Raw genomic sequence first — 22189 nt, 5'->3', positions numbered from 1 at the left:
ACCAGACATGGAACAGGTTGGCCAAGGAAAACAACAGCAGTTGATCATTGTGAAAGATGTGAAGAGAAATCCAAAAACAATAGTCAGTGACTCATCAACCTCCACAATGCAGGGGTGAAGGTATCACAATCCACTATTCGAGGAAGACTTTGGGAGCAGAAATATAGAGGCCATACCACAAGATGCAAACCTCTCATCAGCAGTAAGAATCAGGAGGCCAGACTGGAATTCACAGAGAAATACTAAGATGAGCCACAAAATTTATGGAACCAATTTTAATCTCTACCAAAGTGATGGAAAGCCTTGGGCTTGCATGCCTGCTTCTGGAACGTGCTCACTAATCTTTATTGATGATGGAACTCATGATGGTAGCAGCAGAATGAATTCATAAGTCTACAGAAACATTCTGTCTGCCAATTTACAGAGAAATGCATCCAATCTTATTGGGAGGAACTTCATCATGCAGCAAGACAATGAACCAAAACACACTGCCAACACAATAAAGGACTTCATCTGGGAAAAAGTGGAAGTCCAAGTCAATCTCCAGACCATAACCCTGTTGAGCAGCATTTCACCTCCTGAAGAGGAGGTGGGGAGAAACCCTTCAAAACAAAAAACAACTGAAAAAAGCTGTACTTCAAGCCTGGAAAAGCATCACAAAAGAAGAATGCAACAGTTTGATGATGTCAGTGGGTTGCCGGCTTGATGCAGTTATTGTAAGCAATGGATATGCAACCAAATATTAAGTGTTATTTACTTTAATTAACTTTAAGAATATTGTGCCAATACTTTTGCTCACCTAAACATTGGGTGGTCTGACACTTGCCATGTTCTAAGTTGTTTAACACATCTAGATGTATATATCAGGAAATGAAAGGTGAAGTTCTGATCTATTGTCTCATTCATCTTTTGATCTCAAACATATAGCAACGTATAGCAAAAACAGAAAACAAAAGAACTAACCTTGCTGTTCCAATACTTTTGGAGGAATACACACACACATACACACCCTGATTAAAACCACTGACAGTTGCAGTGAATAACACTGATTATCTTGTTACAATGGCACTTGTCAACTGGTGGGATATATTAGGTAGCTAGTGAACAGTCAGTTCTTGAATTTGATGTGTTGAAGAAGTAAAAATGGACAAGCGCAAGGATCTGAGCGACTTCGACAAGGGCTAAATTGTGATAACTAGACGACTGGGTCAGAGCATCTCCAAATGTCAGTTCTTCCTGGTATGCAGTGGTTAGTACCTACCAAAAGTGGTCCAAGGAAGGACAAACGGTGAACCAGAGTCATGGGTGCCCAAGGCTCACTGATAAGTGTGTGGAGCAAAGGCTAGCCTATCTGGTCCGATTCCACGGAAGAGACACTGTAGCACAAATTGTGAAAATGCTGGCTATGATAGAAAGTTGTCAGAACACACAATGAATCACAGCTTGTAGCCACAGAACAGTCAGCATGCCCATGCTGACCCCTGTCCAATGCCGAAAGCGCCTACAGGCCCCACCTCGCAACTTACAGGACTTAAAGGATCCGCTGCTAACATTTTGGTGCCAGATACTACAGCACAGAGGTCTTGTGGAGTCCATGCTTTTCTACTCACACGGGTACTGTATCCTTCCTGTCTCGATGGGTCAGAGCTGTTTGGTTTTAATGCTAGATAGATAGATATAACTGCTGATTTCAGACACAACAGTCTCTAGAGTTTACAAAGAATGGTGTGAAAAACGAAAAACATTGAGTGAGAAACAGTTCCGTGGGTGGAAACGGCTTGTTGATAAGAGAGGTTAGAGGAAAATTGCCAGATTGGTTCAAGCTGACACGAAGGATATAGTAACTCAAATAATCACTCTTTATAACCGTGGTGAGTAGAAAAGCATCTCAGCATGCACAAAACATTGAACCTTGAGGTAGATGGGCGACAACAGCAGAAAACCACATTGAGTTCTACTCCTATCAGCCAAGAACAACAACAAAAAAATAATTACCTGATCATTTTCCAGTCTTCACCTGTCCAGTTTGGGTGAGTCTGTGCCCCATGATAGCCTTAGATTCTTGTTCTTGGCTGACAGAAGTGGAACCTGATGTGGTCTTCCGCTGTTGTAGCCCATCCATCTCAAGGTTTGATGTCTTGTGCATTCTGAGATGCTTTTCTGCTCACCATGGTTGTAAAGAGTGCTTATTTGAGTTACTATAGACTTCCTGTCAGCTCAGACCAGTCTGGTCATTCTCCTTTGATATATCTGTCATCAACAAGGTGTTTCAGCCTGCAGACCCTCTGCTCACAGGACGTTTTTTGTTTTTTGCACCATTCTTTGTAAACTCTAGAGACTGTTGTGTGTGAAACTCCCAGGCGATTAGCAGTATCTGAAATACCCAAAACCAGCCCATCTAGCACCAACAACCATGCCACAGTTAAAGTCAATGGCCAGGTTGGTTCGAGCTGCCAGGAAGGATATAGAAACTCAAATGATTACTCTTTTCAACTGTGGTGAGCAGAAATGTATCTCAGCATGCACAAAACATCAGGCCTTGAGGTGGATGGGCTACAACAGCAGAAGACCACATTGAGTTACACTCCTGTCAGCCAAGAACAAGGATCTGAGGCTATCATGAGCACAGGCTCACCCAAACTGGACAGTTGAAGATTAGAAATAAAACCACCTGGTCTTTTTCCAGTCTACAACCACAGTTGTAAACAGATGTGTCAACACATCAACTTCAAGACCTGACTGTTCACTTGCTGCCTATTGCATCCCACCCCTTGACAGGTGCTATTGTAATGAGATAATCAATGTTATTCACTTCACCTGTCACTGGATTTAATGTTATGTCTGATCGGTGTATATACACGTGTGTGTGTGTGTGTGTGTATGTATATATATTTATATAAGCACATTGCCAAGGACGCACTACCAAGCATCTGAGGTAGTCCAGCTGTTTCTGTGATTTTAACTAGAACAACAACAAAAGGTACTGTCAATTCTAAATGTTATCTCAATGAGCCAACATCTTGATATGTCATCAACCATGAAAAGACCCTGTTCAGAGGACTATAATATTTCACCATCTATGGCTAGTGTTAGTTAATTGTTAGTGCAGCTGACGGGCCAGCTTCCTTCTCAGCTGACAGAAAAATTTACTGATTTAAAACACAATAGGTTTAAGTTATCCTAAAAAGTTAAAGGTTACCCTAAAGTGGACAATTTTTATCTATATGCAAATTGCATGTAATTCTATTCAAGTTTAAATAATGAAACACATTGTGGTATAAAAGTTCCCATTGTGCTACTGAATTTATTTTAGCCTACTAGCACTGGTGCTGCCACTTAAAATAAGCTGACATCCCTGTTAAGGCCCTTTTTTCACTGTTTGTGTGTTACATCTTTGATCGCACACAGCTGAACAAACCACTCATCTCCAAATATTAACAAATAAATCCACGCTCTCATCATTTCCAGCAACAATCAGTAATGTCAAATATATGCAGAAAAAAGAACAGTGACAAGGATAATCAGGAATCAGATTAATCAGTGTTACAGTGAAATGAAATGATTTTCCTCTTCAGGATATTTGATGTACAGGATATTTGACCTCTGCTTCAATCTCACTATTAGAGAATGCTACTGAGGAGCAGGTCATGTGACTCTCAGAGAGATGATCTTACCTCAGTGTCTCCAGTTTACAGTGAGGATTCTCCAGTCCAGCAGAGAGAAACTTCACTCCTGAGTCTCTGACTTTATTCTTAGACAGATCCAGTTCTCTCAGGTGTGAGGGGTTTGATATCAGAGCTGACGTCAGAGCAGCACAGCCTTCATCTGAGACACCACAATCACACAACCTGCAGAGAGACAATGACACACTCTTCAATCTCTCAGTTCAGATAAGAACTTCCTCAACAGTCAGTGAACCATAAGAAATTCTGATTATAATGACTATCAAACAGTTCCTTGTACCTTTACAGGTAAATAAGATTTTGGTCTCAGGATGAAAAGAGCAACATAAAAATCAATCACTGTTTTTCTAAATATAATCTGCACAACTGAATGCACCCATGTTACAATAATTCATTCGTGTCATATCAGGGAGTTTGTCACCATTGCCTCTGGCTTGCTCATTAAGTATAAATCAAAATCTAAATCTGGATTTTTAAATAAAAAACCCTGCTTGGTGATAATGTCTATTACTACAAGCACTTATAAATATAAATAAACTGATTTGAAAAATTATTTACTTTTACTTAATGATTTGGAGAATACAGAATCATGGACCCATGTTATACACATGGCATTATAGTGAAACAAAAATAGTCATGGAAATGGGGTGGGACTACTGGTACACTAGTCGTAATTTAAAAAAGGAGCTTTTATGTAGAAGGTCACAGGTCATGTGACACTCAGAGAGATGATCTTACCTCAGTGCCTCCAGTTTACAGTGAGGATTCTCCAGTCCAGCAGAGAGACACTTCACTCCTGAGTCTCTGAGTTTATTCCCAGACAGATTCAGTTCTCTCAGGTGTGAGGGATCTGATCTCAGAGCTGAAGTCAGAACAGGATAACCTTTCTCTGTCAGATCACAGTTATTAAACCTGAAAGGAATAACAAAATACAGGATTCAGTAACACTAGTATACATTATCAAACAAGTTATTAAATCAAACAAAATTCAAAAAAAAAAATTCAAATATTAAATATAACACAAATTAGTAGTTCATATTGCAACATGCTGCATAATGAATTGTGTAATGTTTGCAGACTAACTGTAGTAAAAATATACAATGTACATCGAACACGTGTGGCAGCAGTACAATGTGTAAAATCATGCAGATACAGGTCAAGACCTCCAGGTGATGTTCACATCAAACATCAGAATGGGGAAAAATGTGATCTCTGTGACTTTAACCATGGCATGGTTGTTGGTGCCAGATGGGCTGATTTGAGTATTTCAGATACTGCTGATCTCCTGGGATTTTAAAACACAACAGTCTCTAGAGTTTACACAGAATGGTGCAAAAAACAAAAAAACATCCTGTGTGCAGAGGGTCTGCAGGCTGAAACACCTTGTTGATGAGAGAGATCAAAGGAGAATGACCTGGTCTGAGCTGACAGAAAGCCTATAGTAACTCAAATAAGCACTCTTTACAACGGTGGCGAGCAGAAAAGCATCTTAGAATGCACAACACATCAAACCTTGAGGAGGATGGGCTACAACAAGAGAAGACCAGTGAACTTTTGGTGTTTAAAGATCCGCCACGCCTACTTAGATCAAAAGGTGCAGGCTATTTGGTGGTACCTCGAATAGTGTGTGCTACAGCTGGGGGTAGAGCTTTCTCTTACAAAGCCCCACAGTTATGGAACAGCCTTCCACTTAGTGTTTGGGGCTCAGGCACAGTCTCAGTGTTTAAGTCTAGGCTGAAACATATTTGTTTAGTCAAGCCTTTTGTGAATAGTTTTTTCTTAGGTTAAGGAGCAGATCTGGAGAGTTCACAGGATTTGGAGGGTTCACAGATCTGGAGTGTGTGGTGATCTGGGATGTTTGGATGCTGTCGCCCCCCCACTCTCACGCGTTCATTCCTGTTTGTCGACGGTGGAGTGGATGGAGCTTTATGTCCCAGGGTGCCCTCATGTCTGTGTTAGCTTCTGGCTCTCCCGTTTAGTTATGCTGTCATAGCTAGTTTTGCCGGAGTCCCGGCTTGCACTCTGCATGCAAAGTACATTTTCCTTAACCATTAGAGGACAAAAGCTTACCTAACAATCTCTCCCTCTCTGTCCCTCTTTCTTGAGCTACACATGCTACTTTTGAGATGCCAGTGATCCTCACCCCGGACCTGCCTGACCGATCCTGATTCCCTACTTCTGGTTGGAGTTCTCATCAGCTGAGTTCGCTCGCTGCTGCTGGGGCCCCGTATGGACGGCCTGAAGAACCATTTGGATTGCTGGGGATAGTGCCACCTGGGGGCTGTGGAGATGGCTTGGGGATCACATATGGGGAGCTGTACTGTAATGGCTTGGGACTGCGATTGCTGTGGTGGCTTTGGGGCTGCAGTTGCCACGAGCACCTTCATACTCAGGACTCCATCAGTGGACAGTGGATAGATTTTAACCAACCGGACTTCTTGCAAAAACTGTGATGAATTTACTGGTTGCACATTTGCACTATTTGTCCATGTAGTACACAATAATAGAAGGGATTTATTTATAATCGCACTATCCATTGCACCCAGATGAGGATGGGTTCCCTTTTGAGCCTGGGTCCTCTCAAGGTTTCTTCCTCATATTGTCTCAGGGAGTTTTTCCTTGCCACCGTCTCCCCTGGCTTGCTCATTAGGGATAAATTCACATATTTGCAATATGTTTTTTGAATCCATTTATTTCTGTAAAGCTGCTTTGTGACAATGTCCGTTGTTAAAAGTGCTATACAAATAAAATTGAATTGAAATGAAGACCACATCAGGTTCCACTCCTGTCAGCCAAGCATAAGAATGTGCAGGTGTACAGGTGTTCCTAATAAAGTGGACTTGAGCTTAAATAGTATATACAGTATATCCAGTTTCACTGTTTATTTAAGAGTGCTTTGAGATACATCAGTGTCTGCTAAAGTTCTTTCAGTTTCTCTGCTGCTAACATTAACGGTGTATGAGTTATATTCAGCATTACTTACTCAGCTTTTCTGGATGCTGCAAGCACAGGCAGGAGCTTCAGAAGAACCTCATCTGATGAACAGTGTTTGCTGGTATATTTATTAAGGACAAACGCATCCTGTTCCTGTGCTGATGTCAGTAACACAAACACCACAGCTGACCACTGAGAAGAAGAAAGTTTGCTTTGATGTAAATTCCCAGATTGCAGGTAGTGTTGGATTTCCTCAACTAGAGAATGATCTTCCAGTTCATTCAGACAGTGGAATAGATTGATGAATTTCTCTGTTGAGGGATTCTCTCTGATCTTCTTCTTGATGTAATGAACTGTTTCCTGTGTGCTGTGGGAGCTACTTCCTGTTTGTCTCACTATGGTTTGTAAGAGGATCTGAGTGGACTCCAGTGAGAGACCCAGAAGAAAGCGAAGGAAAAGATCCAGATGTCCATTTTTACTCTGTAAAGCCTGATCTACAGCACTCTTGTGTACATCTGAGATTGGAATTTCTCTTAGCAGCATCGACAGTTTAGACAACAGATTCTGCTGAAGAACATTTCTCTTTTCATTCATAAAAGTCTGGTGCACATACAGAGCCGCGAGGTGCTCCTGAATGCTCAGATGAACAAAGCAGTACACTTTACTCTGGTGAAGTCCAAACCCCTCTCTGAAGATCTGTGTACACACACCTGAATACACTGATGCTTCTCTTACATCAATGCCACACTCCTTCAGGTCTTCCTCATAGAAGATCAGGTTGCCTTTCTTCAGCTGCTTAAAAGCCAGTTTACCTAGTTTCAGAAGCATTTCTTTATCTCTCCTCTCTACCTCTTGGTCCTTTGCGTACTTTTTCTTTATGATGTTTGTCTGAATGATGAGGAAGTGTGTGTACATTTGAGTCAGAGTCTTGGGGATCTCTCCACTCTCTGCTTCACCCAACATTCTCTCTAGAACAGTGGCTGAAATCCAGCAGAAGACTGGGATGTGGCACATGATGTAGAGGCTTCTTAATGACTTCAGGTGTGTGATGATTCTGTTGCTCAGGCTCTGATCACTGATCCTCTTCCTGAAATATTCCTCCTTCTGTGGGTCATTGAACCCTTGTACCTCTGTGACTCGATCGACATACTCAGAGGGGATTTGATCAGCTGCTGCTGGTCGGGAGGTGATCCAGATGAGAGCAGAGGGAAGCAGATTCCCTTTGATCAGGTTTATCAGCAGCACATTCACTGATGATGATTCAGTTACATCACACAATCTCACTGTGTTCTGGAAATCCAGAGGAAAACGACACTCATCCAATCCATCAAAAATGAACAGAACCTTCTCCAAGCTGGAAATGTTTGTTTCTTTTATCTCCTTTAAAAAGAAATGAAGGAGCTCCATCAGACTCCATTTTTTATTCTTCATCAAATTCAGCTTTCTGAAAGGAAGTGGAAATATGAGATGAACATCCTGATTTGTTTTCCCTTCAGCCCAGTCTAGAATGAATTTCTGCACAGAGACGGTTTTGCCAATGCCAGCGATTCCCTTTGTCAGAACGGTCCTGATGGATTTGTCTTCTTCAGATAAGGGCTTAAAGATGTCACTGCATTTGATTGGTGTTTCCTCTGTTGCTGCTCTCCTGGACACTGCCTCGATCTGTCTCACCTCATGTTCATTATTGACTTTTCCACTGTCTCCTTCTGTGATGTAGAGCTCTGTGTAGATCTCATTAAGAAGTGTTGGGTTTCCATGGGTTGTTATCACCTCATTCACATGCTGAAACTTCTTTATCAGATTTCTTTTGCATCTCTCCTGAAGATGAGGTCCAGTAGTTATAGATTTACACCTGTAAAATGGTAATACACATGTGGTGAAATATCAAGCCCGATCTTTGTAATATCGAATCTACTGTATATGTACTTGATAATCTAATCATTCTGTAGAAATACTCAGCCAGAAATGATTGGAAACATGTTTCTAATATCAGCATACTACTACTACTACTACTACTAATAATAATAATAATAATTAAACCTGCAAGCAGCATTTTCGGGGGCCAAGCACCCAGACATAGTGAGCCACATATTCACAGACATGCTACAATTGTTGCCTAAGCAATCACAGGAAAGCAGATCCATAACTTTAGACAAAGGAATTCAAGAGTGATTTGTAGTTTCACTTGTGATGTGTATGTTTTGACCATGGACAGTGGTGGAATTCTCTGACCATAGGAGGAAAGGTCTAGATGAACAAATGGGCAGCAGGGTGGCGTTGCTGCTGCAGCATTGTTTAGACAGGTTTCAAGATGATGTGAGCCAAATTTGGTAAAGATTGGACAAAATTTGGAGGAGGAGGAGCAAAAATGGCAGTTAGATGTAAGCATTTTTAAAAAATCATGTTACTGTTACTTTTGACCAGTAGGTGGCGGTGGCACGAAATTTGTTGTATAGCCTCAGGTCATGGTCCTGAAGATGCCTAACAAGTTTTGTGTCAGTGCACAAAGTCATTACTGAGATAAAGCCTCAATTCCTGTTTGGCGGCTTCACCGTCAGATTCGTTGGCCCATTACAGACAAATCATTTGGAATATTCAAAATCCTTTTGATAAATTTTGTGAGGCTTACACTGAAGATGACACATGCCAAATTTGGTGATGTTTGGAGAAAATCTGTAGGAGGAGTAGTGGAATAAACAGTTTTTAACTCCAAGATGGTTGACAGCAAATACACTTGAATTTCAGATGTTGGTGTATGTTTACTTCTGCATATTCCTGGGAATTATAGGAAAGATGAACTGTGAACTTATCACGTCTTCAAATGATATAAGGAAAAAATTGAAAGTTGTTACAGTTCTTGAACACAAGGTGGCACAATCACAAACATTGGGTACATTCAGGGAATGGACCTGAAGATAATTGTCAGGTTTCGTGATGATACGTAGATGAATTGCTGAGACACACCCTCACATACTGTTTTTTGCATTTGCCAACGTGTTACAGGAGAATTCCTTTGATAAATTCCTTTGATAATTTTTGTTCAGACAGGTCTCAATATGATGTGAGCCAAATGTGGTGAAGTTTGGACAAAATGTGTAGGAGGAGTAGCAAAAATGGCAGTTAGATGTAAACATTTTTTGACCAGGAGGTGCCGCTATCACAAAATTTGTTGCATAGCCTCAGGTCATGATCCTGAAAATGCCTACCAAGTTTTGTTTCAGTGAGCAAAGTCGTTGCTGAGATACAGCCTCAGTTCCTGTTTGAGGGCTTTACCATCAGATTTGTTGGCCCATTATGGTCATACCCTATGGACTATTCAAAATTCTTTTGATAATTTTTGTGAGGCTTACTCTGAAAGTGATGCTTGCCAAATTTGGTGATGATTGGACAAAAGTTTTAGGAGGAGTAGCTAAAAAACTAGTTTTGATCAAATCCAAGATGGCGGAAAATCTAATAAGTGGAAATTGATGTCATAGACTGCATTGAACTCGTCTCGACCCACTGAATCCAGGGATGCCTGGCTTTTAACACATGGTTCAAAAGTTATGAGCATAAATATACTTCCAAATTAGGCCCAGATTTGACCCAATGGTGGTGCTAGAGCGTTGGCAGCACGTGGCCCAAATTTGTTCAGAATGTTCCTTAGACCCTTTGCAATCAGTGTGCCAAATTTCACAACTTTTTAACAGACAGTTCTACGGGCTGCCATAGACACCCTAGCCAGATGAAGAAGAAAAAGAAAACATAGAATAGCAATAGGATGCCTGTGCTCCTTTGGTGCTTGTCCCCCCAATAATACCACTGTCACTGTCTTACTTCTCAGTGTGAGCTTACTCTGTATCTGTGATTATGATCTTCTGTTCTGTTTTGTCTCCTGCCTGCTGCAGGTCACTGTGAAAACAAAAGATTTTATATATCATTCACCTGTACATTGTTATTACACCACTATCCATATTACTTAAAATTATGGTTTTCATCATCAAATCTGCTACATGATTTACAATTTTTTTACAGAATGCAAATGTAACTAGCCCTGATGGATATGATATAATTTTGAACTGATATTGCTAGAAAGAAGCAAACATATTCCAGTATTTTAATTATAAACTATTAGAGTTTACTTATGGAGTGTTAAAGAGCTATACAAAAAGTAGTACTTTTAGCCAGACTGCAGGATCTATTTTTCTTAAGTACTTTACCTTCAGACAGTAATAGCAGCCACAATGTATTTTAAATAATCTGAAAGACATCTTATACCATACACTACATACAATTGAAGCCAAAGGTTCACAAACTCAAGTTTTCACAACTCCAATCATTTCTTCTTACCGCATATTTCCTGGGTTAAGTCAATTAGTTAATTACTTCATTTCACTGAAGGGCAGTTTCAAAATAATAGATACGAGATGGATTTATTTCAGTTTTTATTTGCTATATCAGCTTTCAGTGGGTCAAAATGTTTCCTACACGTTGTTAGCAATTGGTGGCACTGGGTTTATTTGCTTGAACTTAAATCAAACTGGTCTTGTAGCCTTCCACAAGTTCTCACAATACTGGAATTTTTGCCCATTCCTCCTTACAGAACTGGTGTCACTCAGTCAGTTTTGTGGGCCTCCTTGCACTGTTTCAGTTCAGTACACAAATTTCTATGGAATTCAGGCCAGGGCCCAGTTGATGACCCAGTTATGACCAGGTTTTAACTTTCTGGCTGATGTCTTGAGGTGTTGCTTTAATGTTTCTAGATACTTTTTCTTTCTCATGATGCCATCTATTTTCTGAAGTGAACCAGTCCCTTTTCCAGCAAAACAACCCCACAACATGATGCTGCCATCCCCATGCTTCACAGTTGTGATGATGTTCTTTTGATTATAAGCCTTACCCTTTTTCCTCCATACACAATTCGGATCATTATGGACAAACAATACAATATTTGTTTCAACTGACCAGAGAACACTTCTCCAGAAGTCTGCTGATCACCTGCACACTTCAGTCTGGCTTTTAATGCTGGTCTTGGAGTAGAAGCTTTATATATGTGTGACAGTCTTTCAGGCCATGCCAAAGTAGGACTTTCTTAATATTAGATGTAGATATGTGGTACCTGATGCAACTCCCTTACCAGGTCTTTTGTTGTTGTCTTGGGTTTTAGTTGAACAATCATCTGTTTAGGAGCAGCAAGAATTGCTCCTAAAGAGGAACCACAAATATTTTCTAAGGTCTTGGCTGACTTCCTTGGATTTTCCCATGGTATCAAGGGCAAAAAGAAACTGGCTCCAAAGGTAGTCCCTTATATACAGCCACAGGTGCACTCCCAATTAACTCCTAATTATGCCATTGGGCAATCAGAAGCTTCTAAAAGTCATTACATACATTTCTGGAATCTGAAATTTGGTGTATGTAAACACTTGACTCATTGGAATTCTGATATAGTGAATAAAAGCTGAAAAAAAATCTGTCTCTTATCAATTGTTTAGTAGATGTCATAATTGATTTATCTAAAGAAATCTATGGTAATATGAAATGTGTGGAGTGGAGACTGAATATCTTTAGTCTAGATGTATGTAAACTTTTGTCTTCTATTGTATATAGGTACAAAATAGATTACTCAATTTTGTCAAAATGAAAATCATTAACAAAATGCTTATAATATTTACATGCATATATGTGTTACCCGTGTCTGTCCGCAGCCAGGAACATTGGTGGTAAAATCATAGTTATAAAATTATACTTACTCATAAGGACATATAAATCAGTCATAAAATATTTTACATATATAGGCACATACAACATATAAAATTAAACATACATTAAAGCCTTAATAATAATAATAATAATAATAATAATAATAATAATAATAATACATTTCTCAAGTATTCACACTAGATTATGTCTCATTTCCCTGTGTGTATTTAAGTTGCCCTATTTCTTAGTTTCCACGCTGGGTGTTTAGTTGTGCTAAGGTAAGCCCTTCGTGTCCCGTGCAAGTTACACTGTTTTTAATTGCCTGTTGAAATAGTGAAACCCTTTTTGTGATTTACTGCCTTGAAGTATCTATTTTTGTTGGCTTATCTCTTTAAGGAGAATTTGGATTATTGGATTATTTCTTTGGATTTACCAACTGAACTTTGTTTCTTGTTTTTTCCTTCATTCTCTGTTTGAATTTTTGGGATTTGGATTTTATTAAATGCTTTTTGGAGCTTTGAGTTCGTCTCTGCATTGGTTCATCCTCTCTTCTGTGACTCACTGATAGAGGATCTGACTCTCACGCCACTGACCTGAGTTTGAGTCCCAGCCCTGACGTGCACCACCAAATTCACTGTAAGGAGTTGTTACCTGTATCCAGGTGAGGATTCTCTCTGCTCTTTAAACACTGGTGGTAAACTCATAGAGTCATCGCTCTTCATGGACACACAGCTGGGTTGTGGTGAGTCTGATCTCTTTATCTGGGTTTCACTACAGAGCAACACACATATAATACGAATGCTGTATTGCAGTCAGAAGCACAATGAACATATTTCCTCACTGGAACATACAAATAAGCCATAAATATTTATATTTTTGCAAGTACAGGTACATACATACAGCACATACAATAACACACATACGTAATAGTATGGTCCTCAAGTGACTACTTTGGATTATGATGTTTTTGCTGGAAGAAGCTGTAATATGTCACAGTAATGAATTAACTGTAAGGAGTTGTTACCTGTATCCAGGTGAGGATTCTCTCTGCTCTTCAAACACTGGTGGTAAACTCATAGAGTCATCGCTCTTCATGGACACACAGCTGGGTCCTGGTGAGTCTGATCTCTCTATCTGGGTTTCACTGCGCGCACACACACACACACACACACACACACACACACATAACAAAACACCAGTAACATTTATACAGTACACATTAGTGTTTTACTAAACATTAACTAAATTTATTTTGTTGTTTGATTTGATCTAAGTTTGGACAATGTTACTTTGAATTATGTTACATAAAGAATTATGGTACGTGCTTTTGCAATACTGGAGTACTTTTGCAAAATCTGTACTGTCACACTAATTAGTATTTTGAATATTCAAGTAGTTGTAAGCTGTATTTTAATCACACAATAATTTTCACATGGATATTACTTTATGTTCAAATGAAGTTTGTAGTTTTACCATGAAGCTTTGATGATGCAGGATAATTATTACAATCAATATTAACTAGAAAAGGAAATACCTGTGAGGAGACATTACCTGTGCATAGATATACATACACATTTTACTATTAATAAATGATTTACAGCCTTTAGATTCTCATTAACATGCACAGATAGTCAGTCGATTAGTAGATTAGTGCAGTAATAGTCTTTTTTTAAAGCTTTTAGGGGGAAATGAAAGGGGTAAAAATCTTGAGATGTGAAAAAGAAATTATCCAATTAAGATTTTCTTTTTTTTTTTCTTCCCTGCTTATGGACACAAACATCATCCTTCATTAAAACACAATTGGCATTAGAATGATTTTACTGGATATTCACTCTATGATGTACATACAGTTTTTAAATTCTCAGTAAATGTTCATGTCAAAGATACAGTAAAGGTAGCTTTACCTCTTTTTTAATTGTGGAGATCCATCAGGTTGGTCAGGATTCGAGTGATCCATCTTTCACCATTAGTACAGAAACGTTATTGGTCATGGACAGAGCTGTGTTTGAGCAGGCCTGATCTCTTCTGCTGCAGTGGGTTACAGTCCACATAACATTAATAAATCAAAGAAAGAATGAAGGAATAAATAAATAAATACACTTCACCAGATTCAAATATATTTTAGAAGAAAGTAATGTACTTTTTTGGTAATGCAACATTTATAATATTTATAGAATTAATCAATTAATCAGAGACATGAGTCATGATAAGTTGGCTTTCAAATTAGGCTGTTGAGTGGGTAATGCCTTTAGCACTGCACTAATACATTGCAAAAATGAATAACTCTTTCAGTTATCTTGTGATTAAATATGAGAATACTTAGATACCATATACGTCTAGTTATTCACAGCGTGTGAAACAAAATGCTCATATCATTTTTTGCTGATATTAGCAAATCTGTACTCTACCTGTCCCACATAAGCTCCTGAAGGTAATTCCTAGACAATCGTAAAGGAAATGCTCAGAGGAATGATCTTTTACTTCAGGATTTTACTTCACATTTTCTTGTAAGATTTCTTAAAAATCCCAGAGGTAAATGACTACTGAACATCTCGGTGGATAATTTTACATGATTGTCAGAAATTCAATACACAGAGGCACATGCACAAGGCAACATTCAAAATATTATTTAATATATTTGCTGAATTGTTCAAGCACTTGTTCAAATGCTAATGTATGATAACAAAACAAACATGTAGGAATGTACATCATGAAGAGATCACACAATGTATATTAAAACATGTATTTTGTATTTATATAAATTTCAGTAAATATATTTGTACCTATTTTTACAGATATAAAATACATCCTTATTTTATATGTACATGCTTGATGCAACAAAAGTGTACCATAGAGTAATACTGTTGTTAAAAGATGATTCAGGTTTTCTTCTCTCTGCTCAGTGACTAACACAGGAACCTAAACGCATGACTAAACAGTTAGACACCTGGGCCCGTATTCACAAAGCTTCTTAGAATTCTCTCAGAGAGCTCCTATCTTAGCTAAAAAGTCCTAGCTGGGAGTCGTAGACTAAAAGCGATTTAGGAAACTTCTCAGAGCAACTCTGAGTAAGGAAAGTACAAAAACCTTTATCTTAGTGAGGAGGTGTGGTTGACCCCATTGCTAGGGATGACACAGCAATTCAAGGACTGTGATTGGTTGATAAAAAACTATCTGTAAAGGTCTTAAAATTTGTGAAAATAAGTAGGTACTTATTAATACTTAAAAGTCCTCCTCTTTACTCTTAACAATTTTTACCTTAGGAGGTGTTTTTAGGGCTAAGATGTTTCATGAATCATTTTTATCTTTACTAAGATTTAGTCCTAAATTTAAGGGGAAATTCTAAGAAAACCTCATAATTCTAATAATTTTCTTAGAATTTCGTCACTAGGAGCAACTTTTAGGCTTAGGAAACTTTGTGAATACGGGCCCTGATGTTTTCATGTAAACTTCAGCCGGGGATAAAGTTCAGTCTGGGGTAAATTTCAGCCTGAGGTAAAGTTCAGCCTGAGGTAAATTTCAGTCTGAGGTAAATTTCAGTCTGAGATAAATTGTAATCTGAGGTAAATTTCAGCCTGAGGTAAATTTCAGTCTGAGGTAAATTTCAGTCTGAGATAAATTGTAATCTGAGGTAAATTTCAGTTGGTCTTCTGTTTCCGTTAGTGCAGTAGAGCGCTCATGCAGATTTTTGAATTTGACTGACAGGAGAATCGGGTGAGCGCATGACACAGAGGCGCTCTGAGACGCTTTTTATTGTAATGTAAATATACTCTCTTTTTTTCTTTTCCATTCTAGATAAAAGCTGTAGCAACAAACTGTGGGAAAGTAAATGCATATTATAGGCTACATACATTTTTGTCAGATTCAACAAAAACGTAACTAGAGACAGCTCTGCTCTGTGTAAAATAAGCAGTAATCTGCTCTCTCTCTGTATACTCTTATGCCATTTTTAGAGAGATATAAATATCAAAATACTAATCTTTTCATTATAAAATGGTTTCTTATCTATAAAACCCTAGAGTCAGTTTTACAGGGATTAGAAAGAAGAAAAGTCTTAATTGCCATCCTTCCTGTTTGAAAACTTTTCTAAGAATTTGACCATTAGCATATCATTTTTACTCAAATAATTTTTCTAAAATAATATTTAAGAACACGTAGCCTATATGATCTGTTATACTAATCAATGAATATCACCATCTACTGACGACATGTTTGAGAAGTGTCTTAAAGAGAACTGGAAACTTCCAATAAAAACTCTCAAATAAGAAAACAATTTTGATGCTTATTATTTCGAAAATAGCAATTATTGTTGAAGTATCATTATTTGTATTAATTACTAAACTACTGAACTCACAGGTTCCTGACCCTGGAATAAATAAACACTGTCCTGCGCCTCCACATTTTTGTGGTTTTGATTTTATCTGCATTCTCAGGTTGACAAATCTTTGTCACAAGTAAACACAAGGGCTTCTGCCGAAATGTTGACACTGAGCAAATTAAATCTATTTCTAATGAAATAGAATGAAATAGATTAAAAAAAAAAATACCCAGTAGTGTATTTGTCCTCAGTAATAAAGGTTATTATCTATGATTGTTAGGTTGATGAGGAATCCAAGAGAGAAACTTGAAACTCCATTAAATCAAACACTGAGAGACGTTTTATTTTAGACCAGGATTGCCAGGTTTTAACAAACTGTGCAGCGCAAATAGGAAGTCTCAAAAACCATAAAAACAGATCTGAATCCAGCCCAAAAGATAAAGTATTGAAAAAGGGTCACGTATGTCTTTGTAATCTTTATTTATATTTTTTATTATATTGATCTTTTTTTAAATATATTTTTTGTCACACACACTCCAAAAAAGCCCCCAAACTGCTTTTCCACCCACAAAATTATCACAATATGGCAGAAAAAAACACGACCCTGGAAACCATGGTTAAATTCTGTGACGTCATAACGCCACACCTTGACTTACTGAAATGTTGCACCAAAACAAAATACATTTTAAAATATGTATGACTGTTGTTAGTTTGCTCTCTGTGATAAGTTATGTCACCTCTGATTAACTTTGCAGGTTTAGTTCAGGGAAATTTGAAATTTGAAAAGAGAAACTCGAATAATCAGTGAATGTCCACATTAAAAGCGACTTTACCATGGAAAGTTAAATACACTCAGTTCACATAGTGCAGTTTTCCTACTTCTGTTTTTACACACAGTTTCTATAATATATAATAAATTTCCACACCTGAAATTAAAATAGAGAAATCTTTTACCTTTACTCAACAATCCTTGTTGTGTTGGCATTAATCTCACGGTTTCTTGATCTTTGTTTTTGTCCACACAAACTTCTTTCACTTTTGGAGAGGTAGAACAGGTTTAGGTGGTGTCATAGGACACACACAAATCTTAAGAATTTTATTTGTTGAGAAACATGTCTTGCAAAAGGTGTGTATGGGGTTTGTAATTAATATGATTTTAAGTAAAATGTGTTTTTCACCAATAATTTAGGTAAAAGACAAGTTAACTTTAGTTATTAAAAAGCATGCACCAGTGTGCAATAACACACATAAGCAGTCCTTAACAATCATGTGATCCTTTCCAATCTTCTAATTTTAGTTTTTTTCCCCTCAATTGCTTATAGATATTTCTCCAAAAAGTGTCACTGCTTTTCAAATGCTCTTACACACTTCTCAAAACACATTTCTGTAACCTAAACAGAAATTCAAATATTAGGATAGCATAGCATACAGAAACTAAAATTGGTCCATTTCTAAAGAAAAGACTTATACAGGATCTTTACCCTCATATCTGTATTATCTATATAAAGGATTTTGTCTACATTACATACAGTGTGCCAGTGTTCGAAAAGTCTCCTTTCATACTTAAATTGATTTTTGATGACATTGTCAGTTAGCATTTGTCAGAAGAAATTCTTCCTTCTACCCATCCACTTTAATAGCTTAATTTCTGTTCTACTCTCTTTCTTCTCCCCAGTTTTGTCTACCTTCCCCACTGTAGAGCAGGCTTTTGTATGTAATGGAAGCTTATGTATGTAACTGTGGTTCTATATCTGAGTGGAGGACTGTCAGGGTGGTTTCTTTCTCACTGAGTATTAAACATCAATCACTTACACAATCTAACCTGTCTTTATACAGCAGAGTCTATATATGTTGCGCTCCAAAACACACAAACATTTGGCAGGGATTACGCTTAGCACTAGAGAGCATTATAGAGACTTATTATAGAGTTATAGAGAGTTTTGGAAAACTGGGATGTGTTCAAGATGCCCTCATGCCTATGTTACCTTCTGGCTCGCACTTTTAATTATGCTGTCATAGCTAAAGATCTGCTGGAGTTCTTTCATACACGCTCACAGTGCAGACCCTTTAAAGAGAGTCTCATCCTGACTCTTTTTCCCTTCGGACCTGCCTGGCCTTCCTGATGCTCTACTTCTGCTTGAAGCTGCCTGCACTTGTGACTCTGCTGCTGAGAATATTCCCATGTGGATACCCTAAAGATTGCATTTACCAACAGCAGTTTATGGCCAAGACTCACTTGTGTTTATGTGGATAACTCCACTTGGATACTGTAGACTAAGACAAAAAACTATTGATGCAATCATAAAGACCCTCATCCTTTCAACATACTCAACACTGTTTGCCTTTACTCTTCTACACCTGTACACTGTAATGATTTATAATACCACTGAAGCATTATAATATTTGAGTTATCATATTGCCACACAAGAATAATGAATAATGACAGTGCAGTGATACCCAAAAACACACAACAATCCAGTTACAGCTTGAGAAAACATGAAAAAACTACTGCGTGTTTCTAAACCATGAACAATCACCATGAACAATTTGTGCGTGCATGTGTGTTAATTTAAAATTAATTTTTTTGTTAAAAAGTCACCTGTCTCCCACGTCCTCGATTCCACCCATACACACCAGGATTGTACGGTGGTGCTGAATTCCCGGGACGAGGTGCTAGAAGCCATCATGGAACTTTCTCTGCTTTGTGTGGTCACTTGCCAGGTTCCACCAGACATATCATCAAGCTCTCCACCACCTGCACCATGAACAGCACCAGCATTTCGAGGTGATCACTCAGGAGCAGGCCGAGGACCAGCAGGTGCTCCAGACGCTGCTGCAACCAACCAAGCCTCCAACTGTGGCCGCTCCAGCGGGCCTGGCCATGATGTTCCCGAAGATGTCCTCCTCAGATGATCTGGACGCCTTCATGGAGCTCTTTGGAGCTCTTCAAACGCATGGCAGCTGCATGGGGACTACCTGAGGACAAGCAGATGGGGCCGAGGTGCCAGGACCCTGAAACCGTCACCCCTAAACCAGTTTTTACCCCATTTTTCCTCCCATCTCTGTTACCTCTCTAATGTCCCCCCATACTCCATCTCTCTCAACACAGGGGGGACCCTCCCATCCCCACCAGCACTGGGGCAAAGCCCAGGCAGGTTGGCTCACGCTGCAGGGAAGCAAGCAGTAACATACGTCGTGTCCGAGTATACAAGGAAGTACACATCAGGCCATGGTGGACTCGGTGTGTAACCAGACCAACGTCCATCAAAGCCTGATTAAATGCGGGGTAGTGGGAAATGCACAAGTGGTGAGGGCGAAGCGTGTACAAACGGATGTTCATGAGTATCTGCCAGTTATTATTAAATTCTGGAGGCAAAAACGTAGAGTAGAGGTGGCAGTTAGTCTTTGCCTCACCCATCCACTAATTCTTGGGACAAATTAGCATTAGTATGAGAAATTCTTGCGCATATATCAAGGTACGTTGTGGAATTTGTGGGAATTTGTGGGCTGGGGAGGTGGTGCCGGGGCCGTCAACATCAGCTCTGTGTCAGGGAGACACGGAGGGTGGGGAGGGGTCCACTTCTCCACCCTTCACAGAGATTTCCCCTTGGAGCAGTTGTGCAACGAGACCCTTAGGCATGCCTTCGACCAAATGAGAGTAATCGATAGTCAGCAAATTCAGCCCAATGTTGTGCCACCCCACCTGTATTTTTCCATTATCAAGGATAACGTTCACAATGACGCTCAGAATTGGGATAAATGGCTCAAGCCCCTGGTATTTGCAGAGTGAGAGGCCCCACAAGCCTTCACATGTTTCTCCCCATTCAAATTATTATAGGGGCTCAAGCATCATGGTGTCTTAGACATCATTAGGGAAAATTGGGAGGGGGGACTAACAGCAAAACGAAATTCCGTAACATAATCCGTTTCTCAAATGCTGATTGGCTGAAATTTATTTACTTTTTCAGAGCGCATTTTTCAGGTTTTTGTTTGAATTCTTTTTACACAAGACTATTCTAAAATAATTCCTTACACACAAATTTAAATTATGGAATTAAATTAAAAAATTTTAATTGTTTTAAAAATTTTTTTTGGGCCTGAAAACAGTTTTACACCCAGTGCTACGTGGAGCAGTGTTAACAGTTACTCTCTACACAGAAATAGAGACCTACAAGCTCTTACATTATAACATTTCTATAACATAATTTTTAATAATCAGCATCATTGATTATTCAGACTAATCAGTGCAGTCCTATTATTGAACATTTCTTTATGACATGTATGACTTTTAGTTTTCAATTTTATATTTTATACTTTTATTACATACTATTCCATTTTATATTTTCACTGTACATACAGTACATGGCCACATATATTAGCTAAAGTTAACTAATCACAACAACAAAATTGATAAGTTTCTGAACAGAATGGCAGCCACTGAAAACTACTTCAGAAAAGTTTACAAATTTAACGATTATTACAGAAATTTAGAAAATGTTACAGAAACAATACATAGCACAGTTTACAAATAAGGTAAGACTTAAACTGAGGTTTGTAAAAAATAAACATAGTAGGAATAACATCAGTAAATAACCAAGACATGTAAATTGGAGAACTGACATGGAACCTTAACCTGAACTTGTGTATTGCAATGATGTCTCGTTCCTGTAGGATATCAGAGTGTTAATACTACTACTACTACTACTAATAATAATAATAATAATTAGAAGAAGAAGAAGAACAACAACAACAACAACAACAATTAGAATTAATATTAATATTCCTTAAACACACATGAAGAATCACACCAAGTAAGCACAGGTACACCTCTTTGCAAAAACACCAAAATGTTCTTCATTCCCAAATGTGAAAAAAAAAAACATACTAGGAAATGCCTCTGTGAATGGAGAACATTTAATAAAAAATGTCTTCACTGGTGTCTGCATCAGACTCTTTACACTCTAAAAATAAAAGAAAATAAGGTTAATATTTAAGCTGGCAGGTTGAGCATTAACATTAAACATCAGTGTAATTTTGAACACAGAATTCAGTAAAGTAGAAAAAATACTCCTGTAAATGCACCTGTTTTGCAATCAATAGCACTTTATCGGAATAGGTTCCTTACTTACTCACTTTTTCTTCTCTAAATAAAACATTAAACAATGCTAATAGGTCTAACTATTTGTATATTTATGTTTTTACACATTTATCTGAAATGCTTATAACTGACCTCAAGTCCTGAAGTTTGTAAAGTTTATCATCTTTGAGACTGAAGAGCAGCTTCTTTCCTGAGTCTCCTACACTGTTAAAATACAGATCCAGTTCTCTCAGGTGTGAGGGGTTTGATCTCAGAGCTGAAGTCAGAGCAGCACAGCCTTCATCTGAGACTTCACAATACCACAACCTGCAGAGAGACAATAACACACTCTTCACTCTCTCAGTTCACACAGAGACACACGGAGAATCAGGAGCTTTATAAGCACAGTCACTACAGCCTTAAATCACTGTGTATTACTGTGAATCATGTTTCTGAAATTTGAAAGAGCAATAACTAAAAAAAATCAAATGATGGTAA

At 38.4% G+C, this 22189-nt stretch overlaps 1 protein-coding gene and 1 pseudogene across 1 annotated transcript in view; both read right to left on the bottom strand.

The window, feature by feature from the left end:
• The window catches only part of LOC113546241 (NACHT, LRR and PYD domains-containing protein 12-like), a 123974-nt gene that overhangs the window by 56885 nt on the left and 44900 nt on the right, over nt 1–22189 (bottom strand). The window contains exon 17 of the mRNA XM_053228546.1: nt 3675–3848. Coding sequence (XP_053084521.1) covers nt 3675–3848 — 174 coding nt within the window. The remainder of the gene's footprint in view (nt 1–3674; nt 3849–22189) is intronic.
• Nucleotides 7502–17675, bottom strand: LOC117595861 (NLR family CARD domain-containing protein 3-like; annotated as a pseudogene).

Source organism: Pangasianodon hypophthalmus, chromosome 23, assembly GCF_027358585.1.
Source record: "Pangasianodon hypophthalmus isolate fPanHyp1 chromosome 23, fPanHyp1.pri, whole genome shotgun sequence".
In the NCBI taxonomy this organism is placed as follows: Eukaryota; Metazoa; Chordata; class Actinopteri; order Siluriformes; family Pangasiidae; genus Pangasianodon; species Pangasianodon hypophthalmus.
The sequence above is the reverse complement of the archived record's forward strand: the minus strand, read 5'-3'. Positions and strand labels throughout refer to the sequence as shown.